General features: G+C 38.0%; 1 protein-coding gene across 1 annotated transcript in view; it reads right to left on the reverse strand.

Annotated features, from left to right (window-relative positions):
* Nucleotides 1-272: 272 nt before the first annotated feature.
* LOC140462935 (proto-oncogene tyrosine-protein kinase Src-like) overlaps nucleotides 273-21838 on the reverse strand; it is a 174905-nt gene continuing 153339 nt past the window's right edge. The window contains exons 8-12 of the mRNA XM_072556443.1: nucleotides 18909-19088; nucleotides 16547-16623; nucleotides 11975-12128; nucleotides 8869-9000; nucleotides 273-4597 (exon numbers count right to left, since the gene is read on the reverse strand). Of these exons, the coding sequence (XP_072412544.1) occupies nucleotides 4389-4597; nucleotides 8869-9000; nucleotides 11975-12128; nucleotides 16547-16623; nucleotides 18909-19088 (752 nt within the window). The 3' untranslated portion in view covers nucleotides 273-4388. The remainder of the gene's footprint in view (nucleotides 4598-8868; nucleotides 9001-11974; nucleotides 12129-16546; nucleotides 16624-18908; nucleotides 19089-21838) is intronic.

Raw genomic sequence — 21838 nt, forward strand, 5'->3', positions numbered from 1 at the left:
ATGGCAGATGGTGGAAATTGGATTCAATTAAAATTCTGAAATTAATAGACTAATGACGAAATGCAGGCAAGTGGAATTAGCTTAGTTTGGAAAACGTGGTTGGCATGGATGAGTTGGATTGAAGGATCTGTTTCCGTGTTGTATAACTCCATCAATCATTTCATTGGCAACTGCAATTTAACATGAGAAAATAAATTGGTTCCACAATCAGGCACAGGAACAAATAGCATTTTTGTTAGTTTGCAGAAAAATGCCATGATATCACCAAAAGGTTTAATCATATCTGTTTAATTGCACAATAAAAGGAACATGGACTTGCAAAATGAATTTCCTCCCCGCCCTTCCCAAAATTACAAAAAAGACTCCATTCTGAACATGAGATTTATACACAGCAGAAATGTGTGCAACTACATACAAATGTGAGTTTTATTAAGGTTTTCAAAATGCAAAGATTGCAAGTTCTTTTATAAAAAAATAAGAACAAAACAAAAGCAGAGCTAGAAATCATTATATTCTCTGCTTAGGCTGTGGGAATGTATACACCATGTTAAAAGTACCACAGTAACCAAAGCATTACATACACAATTCATTCGTTTTAAAATGGAAAAAAAAAGATGGTTTTTGAATATATAATAGGCAATAGAAAACCAGAGATTCAAAGGAAGAGAATTATTAAAGTTATCACTTCAGCGGATGTTTTGTTGGTTTACCCTGCCCAAAATTTAAATCTTGAACAGTATGTTATCCATCTAAAATCTTTAATACTGTATAGTATATACAAAGGACTGACTGAACTGATTCCCCTGTTTTGACTCCAGTGTCCTTATATTAATTTACCCACAAATTTGGAATTCTCTTCCAGATCATAGGAAGAATGTTCCAGCCCAATCATTGCAGACTTTATTATTCCTTCTCCTCACACCCTTTCTGTACACCTACCCAAGATTGTGTTGCATTCACAGTAAAGGAAGGTCAAGAGAAACATCTGTGATTGTAAGAGGCATTGCCAAATGCAGTTGGTTGCTGTTAAATAGCAAATTCAGTTTGCACAAAACGATTATTCACACTCGTTAGGAATTCACAGGGTAATATTAACAAGCATTTTCAGTTTCACAATTTCTTGCCCTTCCAAATGTAAACACATGTAATGATTATTGTTCACTCACAGTCAGAAAATGAAATAAGAGCCTTGGAAATGTATTATTCATTTAAGTGGTTGTATGCAGTTCAAACTTAAACCCACATTAAAGCATGTAACCTTATGTTCAATTTTAATGTTTAAACACACAAGATTGTTCAGTTGAATATGATGACAGGTATAAAGAGGTTTTGCATCTTAAGTTTCAATAAGATCAACTTTCCATTTCAGCCAAGTCTCTGTGTGCTTCAAACAATGAGCAATCGAACACTGCACTTAAATCAATAGTTAAAAGCAAAGCTTTGTTATGAGAGTGATAAAATATGACTTCTGAATTCCATCAGATGATTCAATACCTGGGACGTTTGATGACTGAAATTTTTTTTAAAAAAGCAAGAACATCAATTTGAAATGGCCAGAGAGGTTAGCTGATCACAGGCTTGCCAAGTCAGGAAACCAAGTTTATAATAAATAAAGACCATCCAAGCCCCGTATTTTGTCAAAAGGCACTGAAACTCAGTCAGCTGGGAAGAAACCCATTTGTCCGCTTTCTAATTTACCCCTACGCACGAATTCTCATAAATTGGAGATGGGAACTTGGCAATGATTAGCAAACGAAAAGAAATGTAATTTCTGAAGATGAAATTATCCCAAAACAAGGTTGTATTTCAAGGAACTGTTTTTTTTTGGGATTGGGGAATGGATTTGTGACTGGAACCAGGTTTAGGAAAATCCCTCTCTTGGCCTCTTGAAGGATAAAGTGTCCAGTGACAATACAAACAGGGGAGAAATAGCCAAACAACAAGAACTTAAAATGATCTGCAAAATCTATCACTGTCAAAGATGAAAGACATCAAATTAACAACCATAGTCTCAGGTTAAAGCCTTTACATTTCAAGAACACCGTAATGACTTTAAATTATTTGTGCCTTCCATCTTCCTTCAGCACTGGGCTGTATCTACCTTTATCATTCTACCTATGTAAATTCATACTTTAACACTGCATTTTATTACTTTCTCATATTCATCAGATAATGGCATTGCTCTTTCTTTCACTCAAGTAATGCCTGTACTTGGCTCTATACTGCTAAAACAAACAATGGGCAATGACATTTTTACTACAGATAGATATAGCTTTGTGCTAAACAGAACAATAAATATTTGTTGTTGGCAAATGAGGTGATCAAAAGAACGGAGCCAATCCACCCTCCTTACCTGTTGTAGCTTGTACTCCCCAACCTGCAGTCAAGGTCAATATTAATCTACAACTTCATCAACGATAAACAAAAATTATGAGTGGGGGGGATAAATCTCAACGCTATTCTTCACGGGAGTTAAATGGAGAATTCAGGAACAAATGCAAACAAAATAAGGGAATCAAATAGTTTGTACTGTGGAAAATGGTGTGTATTTTTACTGGGAAGCTCTGGGATATCATATGTTTTTCTGGATTATCATAACATCCAATAGTAATAAAGCTATAAAATATTACTATAAATGTCATGATACAGCAAGTAAGAGTTAAAGGAGATTTATTAAAGAGATATCAATAAAGTTGATCTCTTCTACATAATTGCATTATAATATTTTGTTGTATCTATAATGCAGTCAAAGGCATAACCATCAGTGGCTATAGTCCCTGCATTTTGCCGCACTTCTTTTTTTTAACAACAGTGAGTACCGTGAATGCACATTATTATTGTTCATCCAGGAGATTCACAATCACAAATAAAACCATTCATAACCACTTCATGAAACATGTGATAGAACATTCTACAGGATATTGGGATAAAACCCAATAAACAACTCTACTAGTGTGTGCAACACAGAGCTTTTGGAAACATATATTAAAATGTAAAAATCCTTGAAACTCCACACTGTAAATATTAGTGCTAACTAATTAATAAATTTATATGGAATTATTTTACCACTGTAACAGCATTAACCAGTTTGAAGTAAACTGGTTAACATTGAACCATATGAATGTCGTACAGACAGTGGAATTTCTGTATACTTGTATACATCTGTACACTTGTATACTTCTGTATTCTGCACGCTTGAATATTTACAACATAATTCCAAAGATTTCAAAAACTTCACTTTTAAAACAGTAAAATAATTGTTGGAAGATGGATTGTTCAGTTGTAAACCAAATATAACATTTTGTAAATGTCACACATTGGAGTAAGATTGATTTTTGTATTGGTAATGTACATCCATGTCATCTCAGTAATTCTGTCTGGGAAACAGATTGTTTTTCATATTCAGGATGACCACCAGAGGGAAGTCCTGAGGACAACTAAATACAATTGATTGAGTTAGTATAAGACTGCAGAAGTGAAACAGCGGTGCATGTCTTACAGTTGCAAAATCCATTTGTTGTTAACCAAAAAGAACATTACTACCTCAGCTACTGAACTAAATCTATGTGTTTTTTTTTCCTCAAAAAAAACTTTTCTTTTGCTTGTTCACATTATTGCTATATCAGTGTTTCAGTTCCTCTCATCCAAAGAAATCATTATATACACATCAGGGGAGATACAAAACACTGAAATATTTCTGATTTTACCACCATTTGTTCAGAACTAATTTTCCTCAATTTATATAAAATGGATGAAATATAAATAATATTGAATGGTAACAATAGCAAGTTGTACCACTATTTAAGGAAAAGGAAATGTGCAAAATATCCTAATGCAGTTGCAATTTCCAGTGATGTAAATATGTTTGATTTGAATCTAGAACTAACCTAGCACCACATGCACAAGAGATAATTCTGGTTTGTGTTAATCCTAGGTACGGTTAATAGATTTCTCAAGCTACAAGCTGAATTTTTGAAAAAAGTTACTTCTGGAAAGACAAACTTGCATCAATCTTGATTTGTTTCCATTATTGAAGAATAGAAAGGACAGTCAATAAACCCTAGACATAACTGAAGAGTAATTATGGAGACAGAATTCCTTGTTTGCTGATTTGGCTTTGCTTTGCTTGCACCTGGAAACATTTCATTACCTCTTTAGTTAGAATCTTTCAAATCAAAAAGTGGTGAAATGAAAATTAAATACCTAGAGTGCCTCATCAACAACATTATCTATACAATGTGTGGAACAATATGCAGAAATGAGTTAGTGCACAGTGTACAGGAATTCCAGTTATTAAGCAGATTTAAGGGCTGCGTGCAGCTAGACTTTGTGCAGCTGCAGAATGCAGAAATTCACTATGTCCATGGTGTTGCAAGTATTGGCTGGGCCTATAGATTTTCTCCAGGCTGATACTGAGGTTCCGTGGAAGTAAAATAATCTTCTAGGAAGGACTGTAAATACTCGAAGGTTGGCCTCTCCTCTGGCTCCTTCTTCCAACACTGTATCATGAGATCATGAAGAGAGTCGGGACATTCAGGCGGGCACGGCATTCGATATCCCCGTTCCACCTGATCCAATACCTCCCGATTTACCATTCCTGACAATCAGAACAAATTAACATGAGTAAGAATTCAGTATCCAAACAACCTGCTCTGCAGAAGTAATCAGTCATGGAGTGAAGAACAATAGTCATGTGAACTTGCTGTTAATGAGACTTGTGAACTGTTCTAAATTAATTTGTACAGCCCTAAAGAATCAATAAGCCACAATTCCTCTGCCCTCCAACATAGACAGCAATCACCTTGAATCACGATGATTTACTTGAATAGACTGCAGTGTTTATACTAATGCCTAGCCAGATTCAGTTCAGTGCACACTATTAAATAACTAACCTATCAAAGCGCTTAGTTTTTGTTTCATTCATAAAATAATCAGAAGATGTCCACCAGAGGTTAATACCAGCTGACGTAAATCACCTGCTTCGCTGCTCTGGCCATGGACAAAGACAAGACGACAAGTTCTTTTTCCAGGCAATGAGCAGAGAAGAAAAGCATGGGACCCCTATTATAGTTAACCATTTAATCAGGGCCGCAAATTCAGCTGTACATCAATTGCCTGATCTGACGATCCAAATAACAGTGATTGCTTTTCAAAATGTAAGTAATTACATACAAAGCAATTTGAGATAACACATGAGGTGCTATAAGGCACAACTTCAACACGGACATTCATACTTTTGTCAACTGGAAGTTAGAGGAGAAAATTTACATATGTAACAAACTCCTGCCAAGTAAGTGATGTTTTGAACGAGTAGTTGAACAATATCCACTCTTAACTTTAGATAAATTAACTAAATGATAGAGTTGCTTTCAGTCAGCTGTTTAACAAGGCAACATTTTCTTGGCTGAAGCAGTTAGAAGAAAGTTTATATATCAAATTCAGAGCTACTCCATTACAGCACAGGCATTTACAGAAAATATATAGTTAAAAATCACACAACACTAGGTTATAGTCCAACAGGTTTATTTAGAATCATTAGCTTTCGGAGGTGCTGCCCCTTCATCAGGTGGTTGTAGAACAGGACCATGACACACAGAATTTATAGCAAAAGGGTTACAGTGTCATGGAGCTGTAATGATATATTAAATAAATTTTAAAGTAAATCTTTCATCTTTTAGAATGGGATATGTTAGTTTCAATGCTTTAACATGTAAATCCCAGAACCCCTTTAAAGTTACATTCTTAAGATAGCTTCAGCTTTTCTAACAATAAGTGCCATCTTGTCTGTTTGACTCAACAAACAATCACGGTATTTTTCAATGTATAATTTCAGTTACATCACACTGTAAACGTTTGCTATAAATTCTATGCCTTACAATTGTGTCCTCCACAACCACCAGATGAAGGAGCGGTGCTCCGAAAGCTAGTGCTTCCAATTAAACCTGTTGGACTATAACCTGGTGTGTGATTTTTAACTTTGTCTAACACTGGCACCTCCAAATCAGAAAATATACATGCAGCATTATTGAGCATGTTTAATGAGTCACTTTTGCTTTAATGCTAGACTAAAAGTGCTTAGTAGTTGAAATTCTGTTCAATTATTTCATTGCATTTCAAGTAAATCAAAAATAACTAGAACTGTGACTGATTCTTACATGTGAAGTTTGAGAGTTCTTTACTTATTTCACCAACTGTACAATAGGCTAAACTACCCATCCCACAGTTGGGTAGTTTTGTCCAACATTTTCCTGATTCACAAGAATATTTACACGTGATAAATATATTTGCATTGCTGGTGTGCATAGGTTGCTCAATGGAAATAGGGCAGGATGTGATGTCAGATTATTAGAATTTAGGTGGAACTTGGAGTGGACTACAGCTGAAGAAACATTTTTGGCCTGATTCCATGCACTCTTATGGTTAGCATCTGCAATTACCTGTCCAGCTTCAAGGATTGGCAATTCAAGCATTCATTACTCTTGAACATTGAAAATCATGGATTGGAAGATTTCAACATTTGCACTAATTCAAAGTAACTTTTCTTTTGATTGAGTGCATTCATATGACACCCAAATTAGAAAGAATATTGTACAGCAGCCGCTGTGCTCACAAATGATGATAATTTGACAAATGCAGAACCAGAAGTAGCTCATTAGAACTACTGAACAGTTAGCTCAGTTGAGAGAATCTGAGCTGGTTGTCAGTGGATGGGACCTGCTGTGAAACATGATGTTCAAGTCAGTGTGACGGTGAGGGGCAAGGTCAATGGATTACCCCTCCACCTTTTCCATGCATTAGTTAAATTGCAATAAAAACATTGTTTTAAATAAGTAATTGTCTTCTAAGCAATGTCCCCTCTCTGCACACCTCCCATGTTTTGTCCTTCTCCAGAAAAAGACTATGTCGTTGCTTATGATGACAGGTTGCTTTCCAGCATCATGCCCAAGTTGTCATTATTCATTGAGCCTTGCCTGTTAAGCAGGACATGCTATCATGAAGAGATATTGACTTGCAGGCCAATTCTGAGCCAGCATCCACACATGCACAATCCAGCAGGGGTCACCATATCCCAGGATGGGTTGTTGGTAGAATAAAAACAAACATGGGGACCCTCGTGATGCACTTGTTGTGTTCCCTACCTTTGGGACAGGAACTCTAAATTCAAGTCCCCCACTGGAGGTGTATCATATCATATTGTTTAATTTGTTTTTGATGTAACAATCAAGATAGGGAAGTCAATCTAAATTTACCTTTCCTGAATTCAGGGAGTTAGTTAGATTCCAGTTTCTCCCCGCCTCAAGGCTGAGTTGTTAGCATGGGCTTTGGGTTCAGACGTGGGCAAAAAAGTAGACCTCAAAGTCCACACATGTTGACAGTAGTAGCCCAGCTTGGCGCTTTCACCATGAGTAGCCTGAGGCCTACTTATTAGCTATCTGGCGGTTCCTTGACTAAAAGTGGTGGGCATTGCTGGGACTATTCAGAACATTTCAGGGATTCCCAAATAGAGGTGCCCTTAGATAAATAAGTGCAAAATAAAGTTTAGGAGGCCAAGGTTGGTATATTCCACATGGGATGGAGGAGAAGCCCCTCTGAAGGGATAGTTGGAGCTCTGGGGACTACCTTGATTATGCCTCTGACTACAAACATTAATACTGCAAATTATTCCGCACCTTTCTATCACAAGGAATGTTGCCCAGCAGTGAGACAATGTTTTTTTTTAAGAAATTCCCTGCTACTTTTCAAAACCCTCCTGAAGTAACTCCACAGAGGCTGATATCCAGTCATCAAATCCCTCCCATCTGTTATCACCTCCAAGAACCTGGTAAGATTCAGCTCTCTGGCTGCAAACCTTGAGTGAGACCAGCTAATTCAGTACACTACAGATATATTTTCTATAACTGACCAGAGCCATGGTATAAACAAGAAGGGTGAAGAAATACACTTAGGCAAGATCAATCAATAAACAACTCCTTTCAAATGTTGGAATTCCTGTGCCACTTTCTCAGATTATATCAATCCAGTGAAGTTAGATAACACTTTATGGAGATACTGGTCCACCACCTACATTGTCCAAGCAAATACAGAAAGGTGCCTATATAAAGCAAATAGTGTTAACCTTAGCTGTGACCATCTGAGTCAATTTCAAAGGTGGTGTTCAGAGTAAATATGGCAACTACTTTGGACAGCTGAATGTGTTTTGGGAGGTACAGTAGCTCAGTAGTTAGCACTGCTGCCTCACAGTGCCAGGGACCTGGGTTCGATTCCAGCCTCAAGTGACTGACTGTGTGGAATTCGCACATTCTCCCCATGTTTGTGTGGGTTTCCTCCGGGTGCTCCGGTTTCCTCCCACAATTTAAAGATGTGCAGGTTAGGTGCATTGGCCATGCTAAATACCCATAGTATTCAGGGATGCGTAGTGTTGGGACATTAGTCATGGATAAATGGAGGGGAATGGGTCTGGGTGGGTTACTCTTCGGAGGGTCAGAGTGGACTTGCTGGGCTGAAGGGCCTGTTTCCACACTGTAGGGATTCTGGAGTTTTTACCCTGTACTTGCCAAATTAAAAGGCTGCGCTTATTTCAAAAATAAGTTGTTTTAATTAGCTTGTCAAAGTTAATGATGAGATTCTGTATGCAAATACTAATGATTAGAAGAGGCAGTCACCAAGTGACATTTCATGACTTATTTTCATAAGCATTTTAGCTTGCTTACTTATGGGTAAATCATGTTTACACCAACACCAATTTCAGTGGTGGAGACTTGTTAAGTATCTTACGCTTTTATCCAGCAAAACTGGCTACTTCTGCTGCTTTCTGGATTATTGACTTTTGCACAAAAAAAATGACCATTTAGTTTTTTTGAAATTTACCTGGATATGGCACTCTTCCCTTTGTAGCTAGTTCAGTCATTAGAATTCCAAATGACCATACGTCTGATTTTATTGTAAAACGCCCATACAGTGCAGCTTCAGGAGCTGTCCATTTGATTGGGAATTTGGCACCTGTACCAAGTAAAGACAAATTAATAAAGAAAATTATTTGGAATGCACATGTATTTTCAATATTTAATATTGACCTGAATAAGTCAGGAGGGCTTTGAGTTAATATTTAATTCAAATTTGTACCTTAGACTTCAGCACTTCACACTGGTCAATTTCACAAAATCACAGAATCTTTACAAAGTAGAAGCAGATGAAGGGTTTTTGCCTGAAACGTCGATTTTACTGCTCCTCGGATGCTGCCTGAACTGCTGTGCTTTTCCAGCACCACTCTAATCTAAACATTTGGCCCATCATGTTATGCTGGTTCTCCAAATGAGCACCTCACTTATTTCTATTATCCTTGCCTTCTCTCGGTAACACTTTACATTGTTCCTTTTCAAATAACCATCAAATTTTCTTTTAGAAATCTTGGTGGAATCTGCCTGCAACAGACTCTGGCAGTACAATACAGAATCTAACCATTTATTGCATACAAAGGTTTTTCTTCATATCACTTTTCTTTATTTTAGAAATGAGTTTAAATCTGTGCTCTCTTGCTCTTGAACCTTTCACAATTGGGAATGTTTTCTCCCTATCCACTCTGCCTGAACCTCTGGCGGCTGATTCTCTTTTACTTTGTTCCTGAGACATGGGTGTTACTGACCACACCCAGCTTAATTTGATTAGACTCTCCCCAATAACACGAGCAGAATGTCCAGCAGGAAACTCCGTTCCAACTCCATTCAGGTACAAATGATCCATTACGGGTCCTAAGAGGTTAAAAACAATGACTGCAGATGCTGGAAACCAGATTCTGAAATAGTGGTGCTGGAAGAGCACAGCTGTTCTGGCAGCATCCAAGTAGCTTCGAAATCAACATTTCGGGCAAAAGCCCTTTTTATTCCTGATAGAACATAGAACATAGAACAATACAGCACAGAACAGGCCCTTCGGCCCACGATGTTGTGCCGAACTTCTATCCTAGATTAAGCACCCATCCATGTACCTATCCAAATGCCGCTTAAAGGTCGCCAATGAATCTGACTCTACCACTCCCTCGGGCAGCGCATTCCATGCCCCCACCACTCTCTGGGTAAAGAACCCACCCCTGACATCTCCCCTATACCTTCCACCCTTCACCTTAAATTTATGTCCCCTTGTAACACTCTGTTGTACCCGGGGAAAAAGTTTCTGACTGTCTACTCTATCTATTCCTCTGATCATCTTATAAACCTCGATCAAGTCACCCCTCATCCTTCGCCGTTCCAACGAGAAAAGGCCGAGAACTCTCAACCTATCCTCGTACGACCTACTCTCCATTCCAGGCAACATCCTGGTAAATCTTCTCTGCACCCTCTCCAAAGCTTCCACATCTTTCCTAAAGTGAGGCGACCAGAACTGCACACAGTACTCCAAATGTGGCCTGATGAAGGGCTTTTGCCCGAAAAGTCGATTTTGAAGCTACTTGGATGCTGCCTGAACTGCTGTGCTCTTCCAGCACCACTAATCCATTACGGGTCCTGTCAACCCCACAGCCAAGTTCCAAGAATCTGAAGGCATTTTCCCTGTACCACCTTTATCCACATACTCATGTCTGTGCTACCTGTGTATGTCACTGGGAGTTATGCAGAGGTTACTATTTTTGAAGTTCTGCTTGCTAATTTCCTGCCTAGCTCCCGAAAGTTTGGCTGCAGGGCTACATCCCTTTTGCTACCTGTGTTGATGTTACCTATCTGAACCATGACTGAATGCTGTTCAGCCTCCCCCTCAGGGTACTCTGATGGGCTCAAATGCTGGATCAGTGCTTGAACCTATGATTGTCTAGCTTGGGGGTAGCTAATCTGCAACCTTGGTCCTAGAAACCAGGGTTTCACTGACTTGTTCTACACCTATATATTTAACTGTTGATATAAAGCATAGAAAGAAATGCAGCCTTTTGTTTTCTTATATAGGTCTTTAGAAACTATATTTGTTTTGTTTAACTTTACTATTTGGATGTACAGATTTTGCATAAAGAAATCAGGGTGTAAAACCAAGGTCCACATCACCAAAGCTGGGGGGGTGGGGAAATAATTTGACAATGTTCAAACTCACAACATGTATTTTTGTTTAAATTAGTTATTTTTCTTTAATGGACACCAGTATTTCTTTTGCCCTGATTCACATAATACTATTTCATTTTTCCTGCAATCATAAGATTTTTTTTTTGACAGATTAGTTGAGCTAATATGAAATACAGTCGCAGAATCCACAAGATTTTTAATAATTCATTTCATTTTATGCTGTGAAATCTTGATAAGATCAGGTCATTGGAACAAGATGAAATTGCGGCTTGAAGCAATATGTGACTTTATCTAGTTTAGCCCTGCTGTAGCCTTGAGGCAAAAGGGAATAAAACTTCAGCTTTTCCATCTGGCATATTAACCAACTTGATCCGATTAAGCACAGTGCAGTCAAAAATGATCATAAAAAGAAACTGAGAAAAAGAAACACAAGAAAGAAAACAATGTGGCACAAGACTGGTTTATGTCATTTTATTTCTGGGGTCAGAGCTGGAATCCAGGCTGAACATATGGAGTGAGTGCATGTTTCCTATTTCCACACTTAAACACAAGATTACATTATAGCCTCACACAAGTAGAGTTGGGAGGACCCAAAGAACAAACCGCCTATTATCAGAAATATATTGGCAATGTCAGACAAAAAGAATACTTGAGCAATAGAACATTCATGCTCAATTGAATGAGGGTGATTTTTCTGGGACTGGAAGTCAATATCAATGTGTTATTATGAGATCCTGGAAACAAGTGTCAATGTGAAGGAGATTCTGAACTGAGTACAAAAGAAAACGTCCAAACCCTGACTCTCTAAATTCTATATTAGTTGCACTGCATAAATCCACAATCTTTCAAAATAAAGAACCACAACCACATGATTATGATAGGACATTTCAAAATCCCAATAACTGTAGTCAGTTGTACCAGCCAGCACTAACCTTGTCGGGCTGTGTATTCATTGTCTTCGATCAGTCGAGCCAAGCCAAAGTCAGCAACTTTACACACGAGGCTTTCTCCCACAAGAATGTTAGCCGCTCGTAAATCTCTATGAACATAATTCATTCTTTCTACATATGCCATACCAGCTGCAATCTGTAAATCAGGAGCAACACAGCATTGAATTTAACAAAGAAAATGGAGGAGAATCAAATTTTGCCTTACCAAGTCATTTTCAAAGTTCTGGGAGATGGTACATACTGAAGTATTCTAAAATGTAAAGCGTATAAAACCATATGACCCTCTTTTTGGAAACACTGGGGATATGAACAAGAATGTATGCAAAGTCTAATGCAAAAGGAACTGTACATGTAAAAGGAACTGTTAGCAAGTTTTGCATGACAGGATTTCATAATACAGAGTCATAGAGATAGACAGCATGAAAACAGACCCTTCAGTTCAACACGCCCATGCCGACCCAATATTCTAAATTAATCTAGTACCATTTGCTAGCATTTCGCCCATGTCCCAGCAACCCCTTCCTACTCATATACGTATCGAGAAGTCTTTTAAATGTTGGTGTTGTATAAGCCTCCACCACCACCTCCGGTAGCTCATTCCATTCACAAACCACCCACTGCATGAAAAAGTTGCCCCTTAGGTCCCTCTTAAATCTTTCCCCTCTCACCTTAAACCTATGCCCTCTAGTTTAGGTCCCCTCTCGTCTGGGGAAAAGACCTTGACTATTTCCTGTTTGTTAATATATTACATGCAGTTCATGGTCTGACATATCATAAATAATTATTTGAATATGTATTTAATTACTGCTCCTATCTTTCATTTAGACAACCATCCATGGACACCAACTGGCAAAACAGGGTGACCATTAATCGATTGAGGAGGAAGAAGGAAAAGACATTCTTATATTTAGTTAGCATTAATCAAATATTGGAATGCAAAATACATTTCTGGCAAAAATATAAATATTTCTAGTTTAAAGGGAAAAGGTAGAATGATTTACTGTTGGATGAATACCACTTCTCTTTGAGGGCACAGCAAAAACTGACCTTAAATTATCAATTTTTTTTTTACAATGTACTCTTTTGTGGAATATTGTGTGTTTTTTTTATTATACTTGTCCAGGCGCACTTCAGCATTAGTATAATAGCAATGCTAGAGAACCACTTTGCAGCTCCACAGTTTATGAAAATATTTAGAATTTAAAGGCCATGGATTCAACAGTAAACAAAGCAGGGCTCTGAAGTGCCATAATGCATCTCATACCACCCTTGAATGGCAGCATTTACCAGGTAAATGTGACCCTTCTGCTTCCCCACTCTCATCTAGTTGATTCTATCAATGCCCATCAGTGAATCTGAGGGCAGTTTTACCTTGTAAAATCTCAGAGTGGCACGAGTTCATTTACTTCAGAAAATATGAAATTTAAAGTGCATCCCCAATAGATTAGTATGCAACACCAGGAAGATCATAGTGCCTGCCTTATTCCATTTGTTTTAGTGCTATCTACCTGCCAGCAATCCAAAAGATAATAATCAGCAATGGTTTATGGAAAACATTAAACAGAAATCTGTTTGCAACAGACTTTTCAATCAATGCCAAAGCAGCTTGAGACACTATGCTTCCGAATGACTCAGCTCTAGGTTCCGAGTACATGCCAGTTTACATTTGGAATGGTTTCTCCAATGTTCAACCAATGTTAAACATTACTCTAGCTGTATAATTTTCTATTTGAACTCTGGTTTTCTCCCACTGGAAGTCTGTTCAACATTCAGCTGCACTTTGAGATAAACACTCGATGTAACATGTCCAACTACTCCGCTAGATTTTATCACATCAGTTATGATTTAAGACATTTCTTATATCCGAAGCTGAATTAAAAGCAATATCTCTTTTGACCATGTTTATATTTTTCATTAAGTAATTGGCACTGGCCAGAGATGGAGGTAATGTTATGAGAAAGAAGTGTTTTTTTTTATTAAGGAAGAAGATAATATTGTGACACAATATCACTCGCCATACGATCAGGGCCATAAAAAAATTTGCATTTATATAGCATTTGCCTAACCACCAGAAACCTCAAAGCACTTTACCACCAGTGAAGTACTTCTGAACTGTAGTTACAGTGGTAACGTTGGAAACACAACCAATTTATGCACAGCAAACTCCCAGCTACAACTTTTGCAGTAAAAATGTATAAATAATATCATTCAGGAATTTGGACTTTAAGGTAGAGGTGACTAGATCTGTGCGTGGAAGTTTTTTGAAAGCAGTCAGAAAATATTGTAGAACAATGAACTAAAGATTTAAATTTCAAGGTGACATATAACTTTAGTGCCTAGCAGGCTACTTGTTTAGAAACAAAATAAACTGCAGATGCTGGAATCCAAAGTAGACTGGACAGCTGTTTTGCAATGCAGAGTGACACCACCAGCAAAGATTCAATTTACATACAGGCTGAAGTTATCAAGAAGTTCCTGCCTTCTCAACCTCACCTCTTCCAGAGGCATGGCGACCCTCAGGTTAAACTGGTACCAGTCATCTCTTACTCTCGCTCTCCATAATGAAATGGTAGCCCTCTGGGACTATGGTAACTTTACATTTACCTTAACTGTGGTGTTCCTAGGAGGTTGGTTAGATTAGTTTATTGGATGTGGAATGTCCGATAAGAATTCAAAAAACTGTTTGAATGATGCAAACAGCATGGGTTCATTTTCCGCATTGTCTGAAGTTAACATAAAGGACTTTCCTCCTCAACCTCTACCCTTGACTGAGGTGGGGTGACCCTCACTTATATCTTCTAATAAGGGAGCAGCCCTATGATCTGGTAGAACAAAGGCAACTTTATCTCTTACCTGTGACATTAATCAATGAAGTGTTTGCAAAGTTGGACCTTTATTACATACAAAGAAAACAGATCAGGGGTCAATAATAATTTGAGTTCAATTTGGAATCCGCTTTGAATTCAGAAGAACCAAGCACGTTAGTTTGTGAAGTCTCCAAGCTTTTGCTTTGTGGTAAAAGTTTTTAAATATTTTCTATTCAGCTCAGAGATGTTGGTGTACACCACTGGAGCAGATGGGACTTGAATCTAAGCCTCCAGACTCAAAGATAGGGACATGACCCCCACATTACAAGAGTCATTGCAGAATTTAAAAACTATCAGACTGAAAGCAAGTACAGATTATTGGAACTGGAAAATACAATTTTGGCGATCAGAACTGGAATGAGGACTATCATTTAAGTAAGGAATTAAAGAGCTAAGATAGGAGAAACATTGCACAGAGACTGAGTTTCTCTAAGGGACAGGGAAAGAGGCTAAACCTTTGTTTTAATATGAAAGTGCATACAGATTTTATATATATGTACATATAATACAGATATATAATGCTTCTTCTTTTACAAACTAAATTTGTGTTGTTTTGTGAAAGAACATTGGCAGTGCCATGTAAATGTATTCAGTCCCTAATCACCATAGTAAATAAGTACAAAAATTAAAACTTATCAAGTCAGATTTTACTCTAGGATCTGGTTTGTCAAGTATTGCCACCAGCCAGGATCATAACACTATGGACAGAACTTTCCCATTTTTAGGTAACATGTTTTTTTCAAGTAAAATGCATGGTACCTGCTCAAAGCCTATCAGTGGGACTTGAACTTGAACTTAAACATTGTGACTCAGAAATAAAAACACAGCATCATCTGCTGTCTTTCAATTTGAACATAACATCTATTTAGGGTTGCAAATTTCTGTATGGTTCTTTATGTAACTCAGCATGCCAGTTCTTGAGCGACATAGCTTTGAGCGCACGGGCCCCACATGATAGTGGAATGCAGAGTGAAGAACTTGCTTCCTTTGCTTTACCTTGCTGTCATGTCTCTACCTCACCTTCAAGACTTTGTTACTTGCCAAGCCACAGCTAGGATTCAAACTATTTTTGAACCCACTGGTTTCACAGATATAAGGTGATAGTTATTGTTCTCTACCAAACTAGGCATTCATTTATCAGAGTTGTTAGTTTCCTGGGATAATAAGATCAAATGCAGGAAAGTTTTACTAATGAAACAAAATTAGATACTGACATCAAAGTCTTTTACTTCAAGAGATAATTTGCTTTTAAAGCATTCCTTGACATTTATATCCATTACAGTTAACTGACAGTTAGGTTTAAAATTAACGAACTATAATTAAATTTTAATTTTATAAAAATAAAATGTACAGTAGATACTACAGTAAAATTTACAGCAAAGTTTTCTACTTAACACTGCTTTTTGAGTTCAGGTGTGAATATCATTGGCACATGCATAGATTTGTTTTCCCCTGACCCCAATAAGTGGTTGAGTTGGAGCTACTTCGAATCCAGAGCTGTTTTTTGATGTGTTGTGTGGGTATGATTATAGATTGAATGACCACAGATTGTTAAGGTCTATTTTAGGAGATGCTAAATCAATAGATTATCATACCACTGGTAACATAACACATTAAGTAAAACCACAAGAGCCGAAAGGACCTTTAAAAATCATGCATTTTTTATTAGCAATAAGTTAACACTAACCTGAGCAGCCATATCAACCAGCTGTGGAAGCCTCAAGTACTTTCCCATCTCACCTTTAAGGAAATCCAATAAACTTCCTGTAATAGCAAACCATTCGAAAGATAAGAATGCAGTGACATCTTAGGTTTCAAGTCAATTACTTTCTATGATATTACATTTTAATCCTGTATCTGTGAGATTGACAAAAGTGGGCTATACAGCAACAATACAGATTTTTCTTTTCTTAATACTCAGGGAATGATACAATCAAGCATTCTCAGGTCAAGGTACAGTGCATTAAGATGCAGAGTCAGGTTTCACTCTACCTTGCTGTCAAATATGCCTTAGCCCAGAGGTTTGCAATCAGTCTGCCACGGTAAGATGAGAAGTATATACTGTGGACATTGACACATGGACATTTGTCACTGCACCTGTGGGAAGGTGGGAACTTGGCTCATTACACAGCTTGCTTGCACATGTGCAGACTCAAACATTCAGTTTGAGAATGCACAATAATAGAGGATCATATCTTTGATGAGAAGAAATTGCATTTGAACAGTAATGGGGTGCACAATTGTTGCAAGACTGTTGAAATGGACTGTTTGGACAGATTTTAAGGTGAATAATTTTAGATAAGCCGCTAATATAAGTTAGAACAGATTCTAAGAAGGAATGGATATATTGTTGTATGCTTGTGGGATACACTATGTTGCAAACCTCTTGAGTAAGGCCATGACCATAATAAATACATGTAAATGTGATGCTTATAACTAATTGATTCAGTTGAAAAAGTGAATGTGCCATAGAATGGTTTATCTCATTGAAGTGTGCTTTGAAACTGAAATGTTTAGGAATCACTGCCTTAATCCTTAACTTCAAAAGCCCTATTGCAACATTTTCTTTTCTACTCACCACATCAAACATTTTGGTCTCTCAGAATAATGATCATAAATTTGCATTAGTTTAAACAAGCACTAAAGTAAAGAGATATCCCAATTACTGAAATTATTGAATGCAACAAGGTTACTTTGGCTTTGTTTTTAGTGTCTTGAATATCAGAAGCTGAAAATCCAAGTCCTCCATTAAAAAGAAAACAAATTATAAATCTTCTTATTCCTTGTTGCACAATTATCATATTTATAAGAAACTGATTCACATTTATAGATACCATACAAATATGAATTTGGCTAATTTTAAAAGTCTTTCAGCGTGAAAAACATTGCATTGTTACACTGTCCTCTTCAACTTGCTTCCATCAAAGTGGAATAGAGAATGCTTAGTGCCCATAGCCACCATTTCTCGAATAAGTTTGCTCCTTGCTGTGGTGTCAGGATTTTATTCCCAACATATGACAGGGATTCAGACTCTTACAAGTTCACATTTATAGCTCAACCACTCAGCAAACCAACTCGTTTTCACTAACTTTCCTGATATGAATTGAACTTGCTATGCATATTCAGACACAAAATACAATTGGGAAATTTGACTGGTAACACAGAGATACAACACTTAACAGAAGTAGGTGACCTTCCCAGGGCAGAACTGAGGGTAAATTGTTAAAGCAAACAAGATTACCATATCTGTTTGTTTTAGCAGATTTCAAGGATTTTCTATCATGCCACATTTCCACAATGATTATGAGATTTTTTTCAATACACAGGAATACATTTTGCAGGTACTACATGAACCAAAAAACAAAGTGCAAAGTTTCAAAGAATGTTCAGTGGCTCTACACAGCACTCCACTATCATTGATGCTTGTGGATTATTCTCATACAGCAATGAAAACACTATTTGAAAATCAGCTTGAGAGACCATTTTCTCAGCTACCAAGCTAAGTGAATCTGAAGCAGTTTATTTTGACATGACCAGCATGCAAGTGAAACTCAATACCACTAACAAAAGAAGATAATGCAACAATTTAGATTTTTCCTCAGTATTTTACTTCTTAATAGCTTACCTTTTCATAAATGACTTACTTTTTTCTATATATAATTTATAAAACCAGCATTATTATAGCTGATAGCCAATTAGTTTTATGCAAATACTACTGGTCACTGCAAAGGAACACAATTCCAAAGGTGTCAAAGACCAGCTAACCACAAATTTGAATATGTGTTAGTATCAAAACCCATTTGGAATTCATTTAGGAAATCCTTTTCTAAGCCTATTTTCTCAGAACTAAATTTCTCAGAAAGATGTGTAGCATTATGAAGTGCTACTCTCATGAGGAAAAAAGTATCAATTTATATTTTTGTTTCAAGCTCCATACTAAATCTGGTTTTTACAATTCTATTTTAAAGATGCTAGGTTCTATTCCAGTGAGGTCAAATACATTAGTGTTAAACCTTTCGTGAAGTACATCTCATTCCATGTATAACTACCTTTGCTCATGTACTCTGTTACAATGTAGATTGGTTCTTCGGAGACAACTGCATACAGCTGAACCAGTTTGTCATGCCGTAGCTTTTTCATGATCTGAGCCTCCTGCAGGAAAGCCTCGGGAGACATCGTACCGGGTTTTAAAGTCTTGATTGCTACTTTCGTTGTTCCATTCCAAGTTCCTACAGCAGAGCAGAACACTGGTAAAAGCTTGTCACAAGCTGAACATCAATTAGCATCATAGAGATGTACAGCATACAAACAGACCCTTCGCTCCAACTTGTCCATGCCGACCAGATATCCCAACCCAATCTAGTCCCACCTACCAGCACCTAGCCCATACCTCTCCAAACCCTTCCTATTCATATACCCATCCAGATGCCTTTTAAATGCTGCAATTGTACCAGCCTCCACCACTTCGTCTGGCAACCCTTACCACACATGCACCACCCTCTGCGTGAAAAATTTGCCCCTTAGGTTTCTTTTATATCTTTCCCTTCTCACCCTAAACCTATGCTCTCTAGGTCTGTACTCCCCCACCTCAGGGACCTTCTCTATTTACCCTATCTATGCCCCTCATGATTTTATAAGCCTTTACAAGGTCACCCCTCAGCCTCCGATGCTCCAGGGAAAACCGCCCCAGCCTATTCAGCCTCTCCCTTTAGTTCAAATCCTCCAACACTGGCAACATCCTTGTAAATCTTTCTGAACCCTTTCAAGTTTCACAACATTCTTCTAATAGGAAGGAGACCAGAATTGCATGCAATATTCCAAAAATGGTCAAACCAATGTCCTGTACAGCCACAACATGTCCCCAACTCCGGGACTCAATACTCTAACCAATATAGAAAAGCATACCAAATACCTTCTTTACTATCCTATCCACATGCGACTCTACTTTCAAGGAATTATGAACCTGCACTCCAAGGTCTCTTTGTTCAGCAACATTCCCTAGGACCTTACCAATAAGTGTATAAGTCCTGCTAAGATTTGCTTTCCCAAAATGCAGGACTTTGCATTTATCTAAATTAAACTCCATCTGCCAATGCTCAGCCCATTGGCTTATCTGATCAATATCGCATTGTAATCCCAGGTAACTCTAAATCCCCGTCTTGCCCTTGGTCTCCTCTCTGTGCTCTCCATCTTCTCATTCCTAAAGCTGTGCAGTACCACATAGCACCTCCTTTTCTCCCCCTCATGCATGATGCACTTCTGGTTAATCACTCTAAGTGACTGATCTAATGATTGTCAGAAAGCTAATCACTTTAAATGCCGATATTCAGTGTTTCTGATCCCCAAAATTCTGGGAAAGACAAATCAGAGAATCTCAAATGTCATATTTGGTTATCATACACCCTCTCCTGAAGCAAGTTTAAAGGTGATCTATTTAGTGATCCAGTGAAGTACAGACTGAGCAGAAATAATTGAATTATTAGTCAAATAAAAGCAATGTACTGCAGTCGCTGGAAATCTGAAATAAATATAGAAAGCTCTTAATCTCTTATAAAAGTACAATATTCTTGTACATTGTTCAAAGTTTGGGGGAAGATTTGTAGCTCGGGGTGCTCGTTGTTGTGGTTCTGTTCGCCGAGCTGGGAATTTGTGTTGCAAACATTTTGTCCCCTGGCTAGGTGACATCCTCAGTGCTTGGGAGCCTCCTGTGAAGCGCTTCTGTGCTGTTTCCTCTGGCATTTATAGTGGCTTGTCTCTGCCGCTTCCGGTTGTCAGTTCCAGCTGTCCGCTGCAGTGGCCGGTATATTGGGTCCAGGTCAATGTGCTTATTGATTGAATCTGTGGATGAATGCCATGCCTCTAGGAATTCCCTGGCTGTTCTCTGTTTGGCTTGCCCTATAATGGTAGTGTTGTCCCAGTCAAATTCATGTGGCTTGTCATCTGCGTGTGTGGCTACTAAGGATAGCTGGTCGTGTCGTTTCGTGGCTAGTTGGTGTTCATGGATGCAGATCGTTAGCTGTCTTCCTGTTTGTCCTATGTAGTGTTTTGTGCAGTCCTTGCATGGGATTTTGTACGCTACATTGGTTTTATTATAGGGCAAGCCAAACAGAGAACAGCCAGGGAATTCCTAGAGGCATGGCACTCATCCACAGACTGTATCAACAAACACATCGACCTGGACCCAATATACCGGCCACTACAGCGGACAGCTGGAACTGACAACCGGAAGCGGCAGAGACAGGCCACTATAAATGCTGGAGGAAACATCACAGAAGCGCTTCACAGGAGGCTCCCAAGCACTAAGGATGTCACCTAGACAGGGGACGAAACATTTGTAACACAAATTCCCAGCTCGGCGAACAGAACCACAACATCTTGTACATTGTGTTGCACATATTTATCTCAGTGTTTAACACTACTATTAATCTATCCTGAAATGAAGACTTCAGGTTTTCCTGAAGCCAATTAATAAGTAAGGGAACAAAAGAAATACTTCCAATAATGTATACACGAACTAAGAATTTAGCAGATACTTTGAAATTAGGAAAAGGTAATTGGCAAAGATAGGACTGACTGAGACTAAATTTCCAAAATGCTGGAAACAGACTATAGTGGGCCATAATTCTTAAGCATTGGGTACAAGTGCACATTTTGTGTGTACGTTCATTGCAACTAGAAACCACAGCTGAAGTTCACTTTTTCCTCCACTGTTGTTAATCGATCTGCTGTATATTTCCCTATTGTTATTTCAGGTTTGCAAATCCTTTTTACTTGTGCTGTGAGTCGATGTGAATCATTCAATACGGTCTGAGATAAAACATAATTCCTACTGGGAATGTGGCAATCACTGCAAAATGTGCAGACATTTTAAGGGATAAATTGCCAATTTCTTAAAAGGTATGTTGCAGTCTAACCCAAAGGTACTCAGAGAGGTAATAACACTGAACTATCCATACAAAAAAAAAGTGAAAAAAATTAC

This window comes from Chiloscyllium punctatum, chromosome 37 (assembly GCF_047496795.1).
Source record: "Chiloscyllium punctatum isolate Juve2018m chromosome 37, sChiPun1.3, whole genome shotgun sequence".
NCBI lineage: Eukaryota > Metazoa > Chordata > Chondrichthyes > Orectolobiformes > Hemiscylliidae > Chiloscyllium > Chiloscyllium punctatum.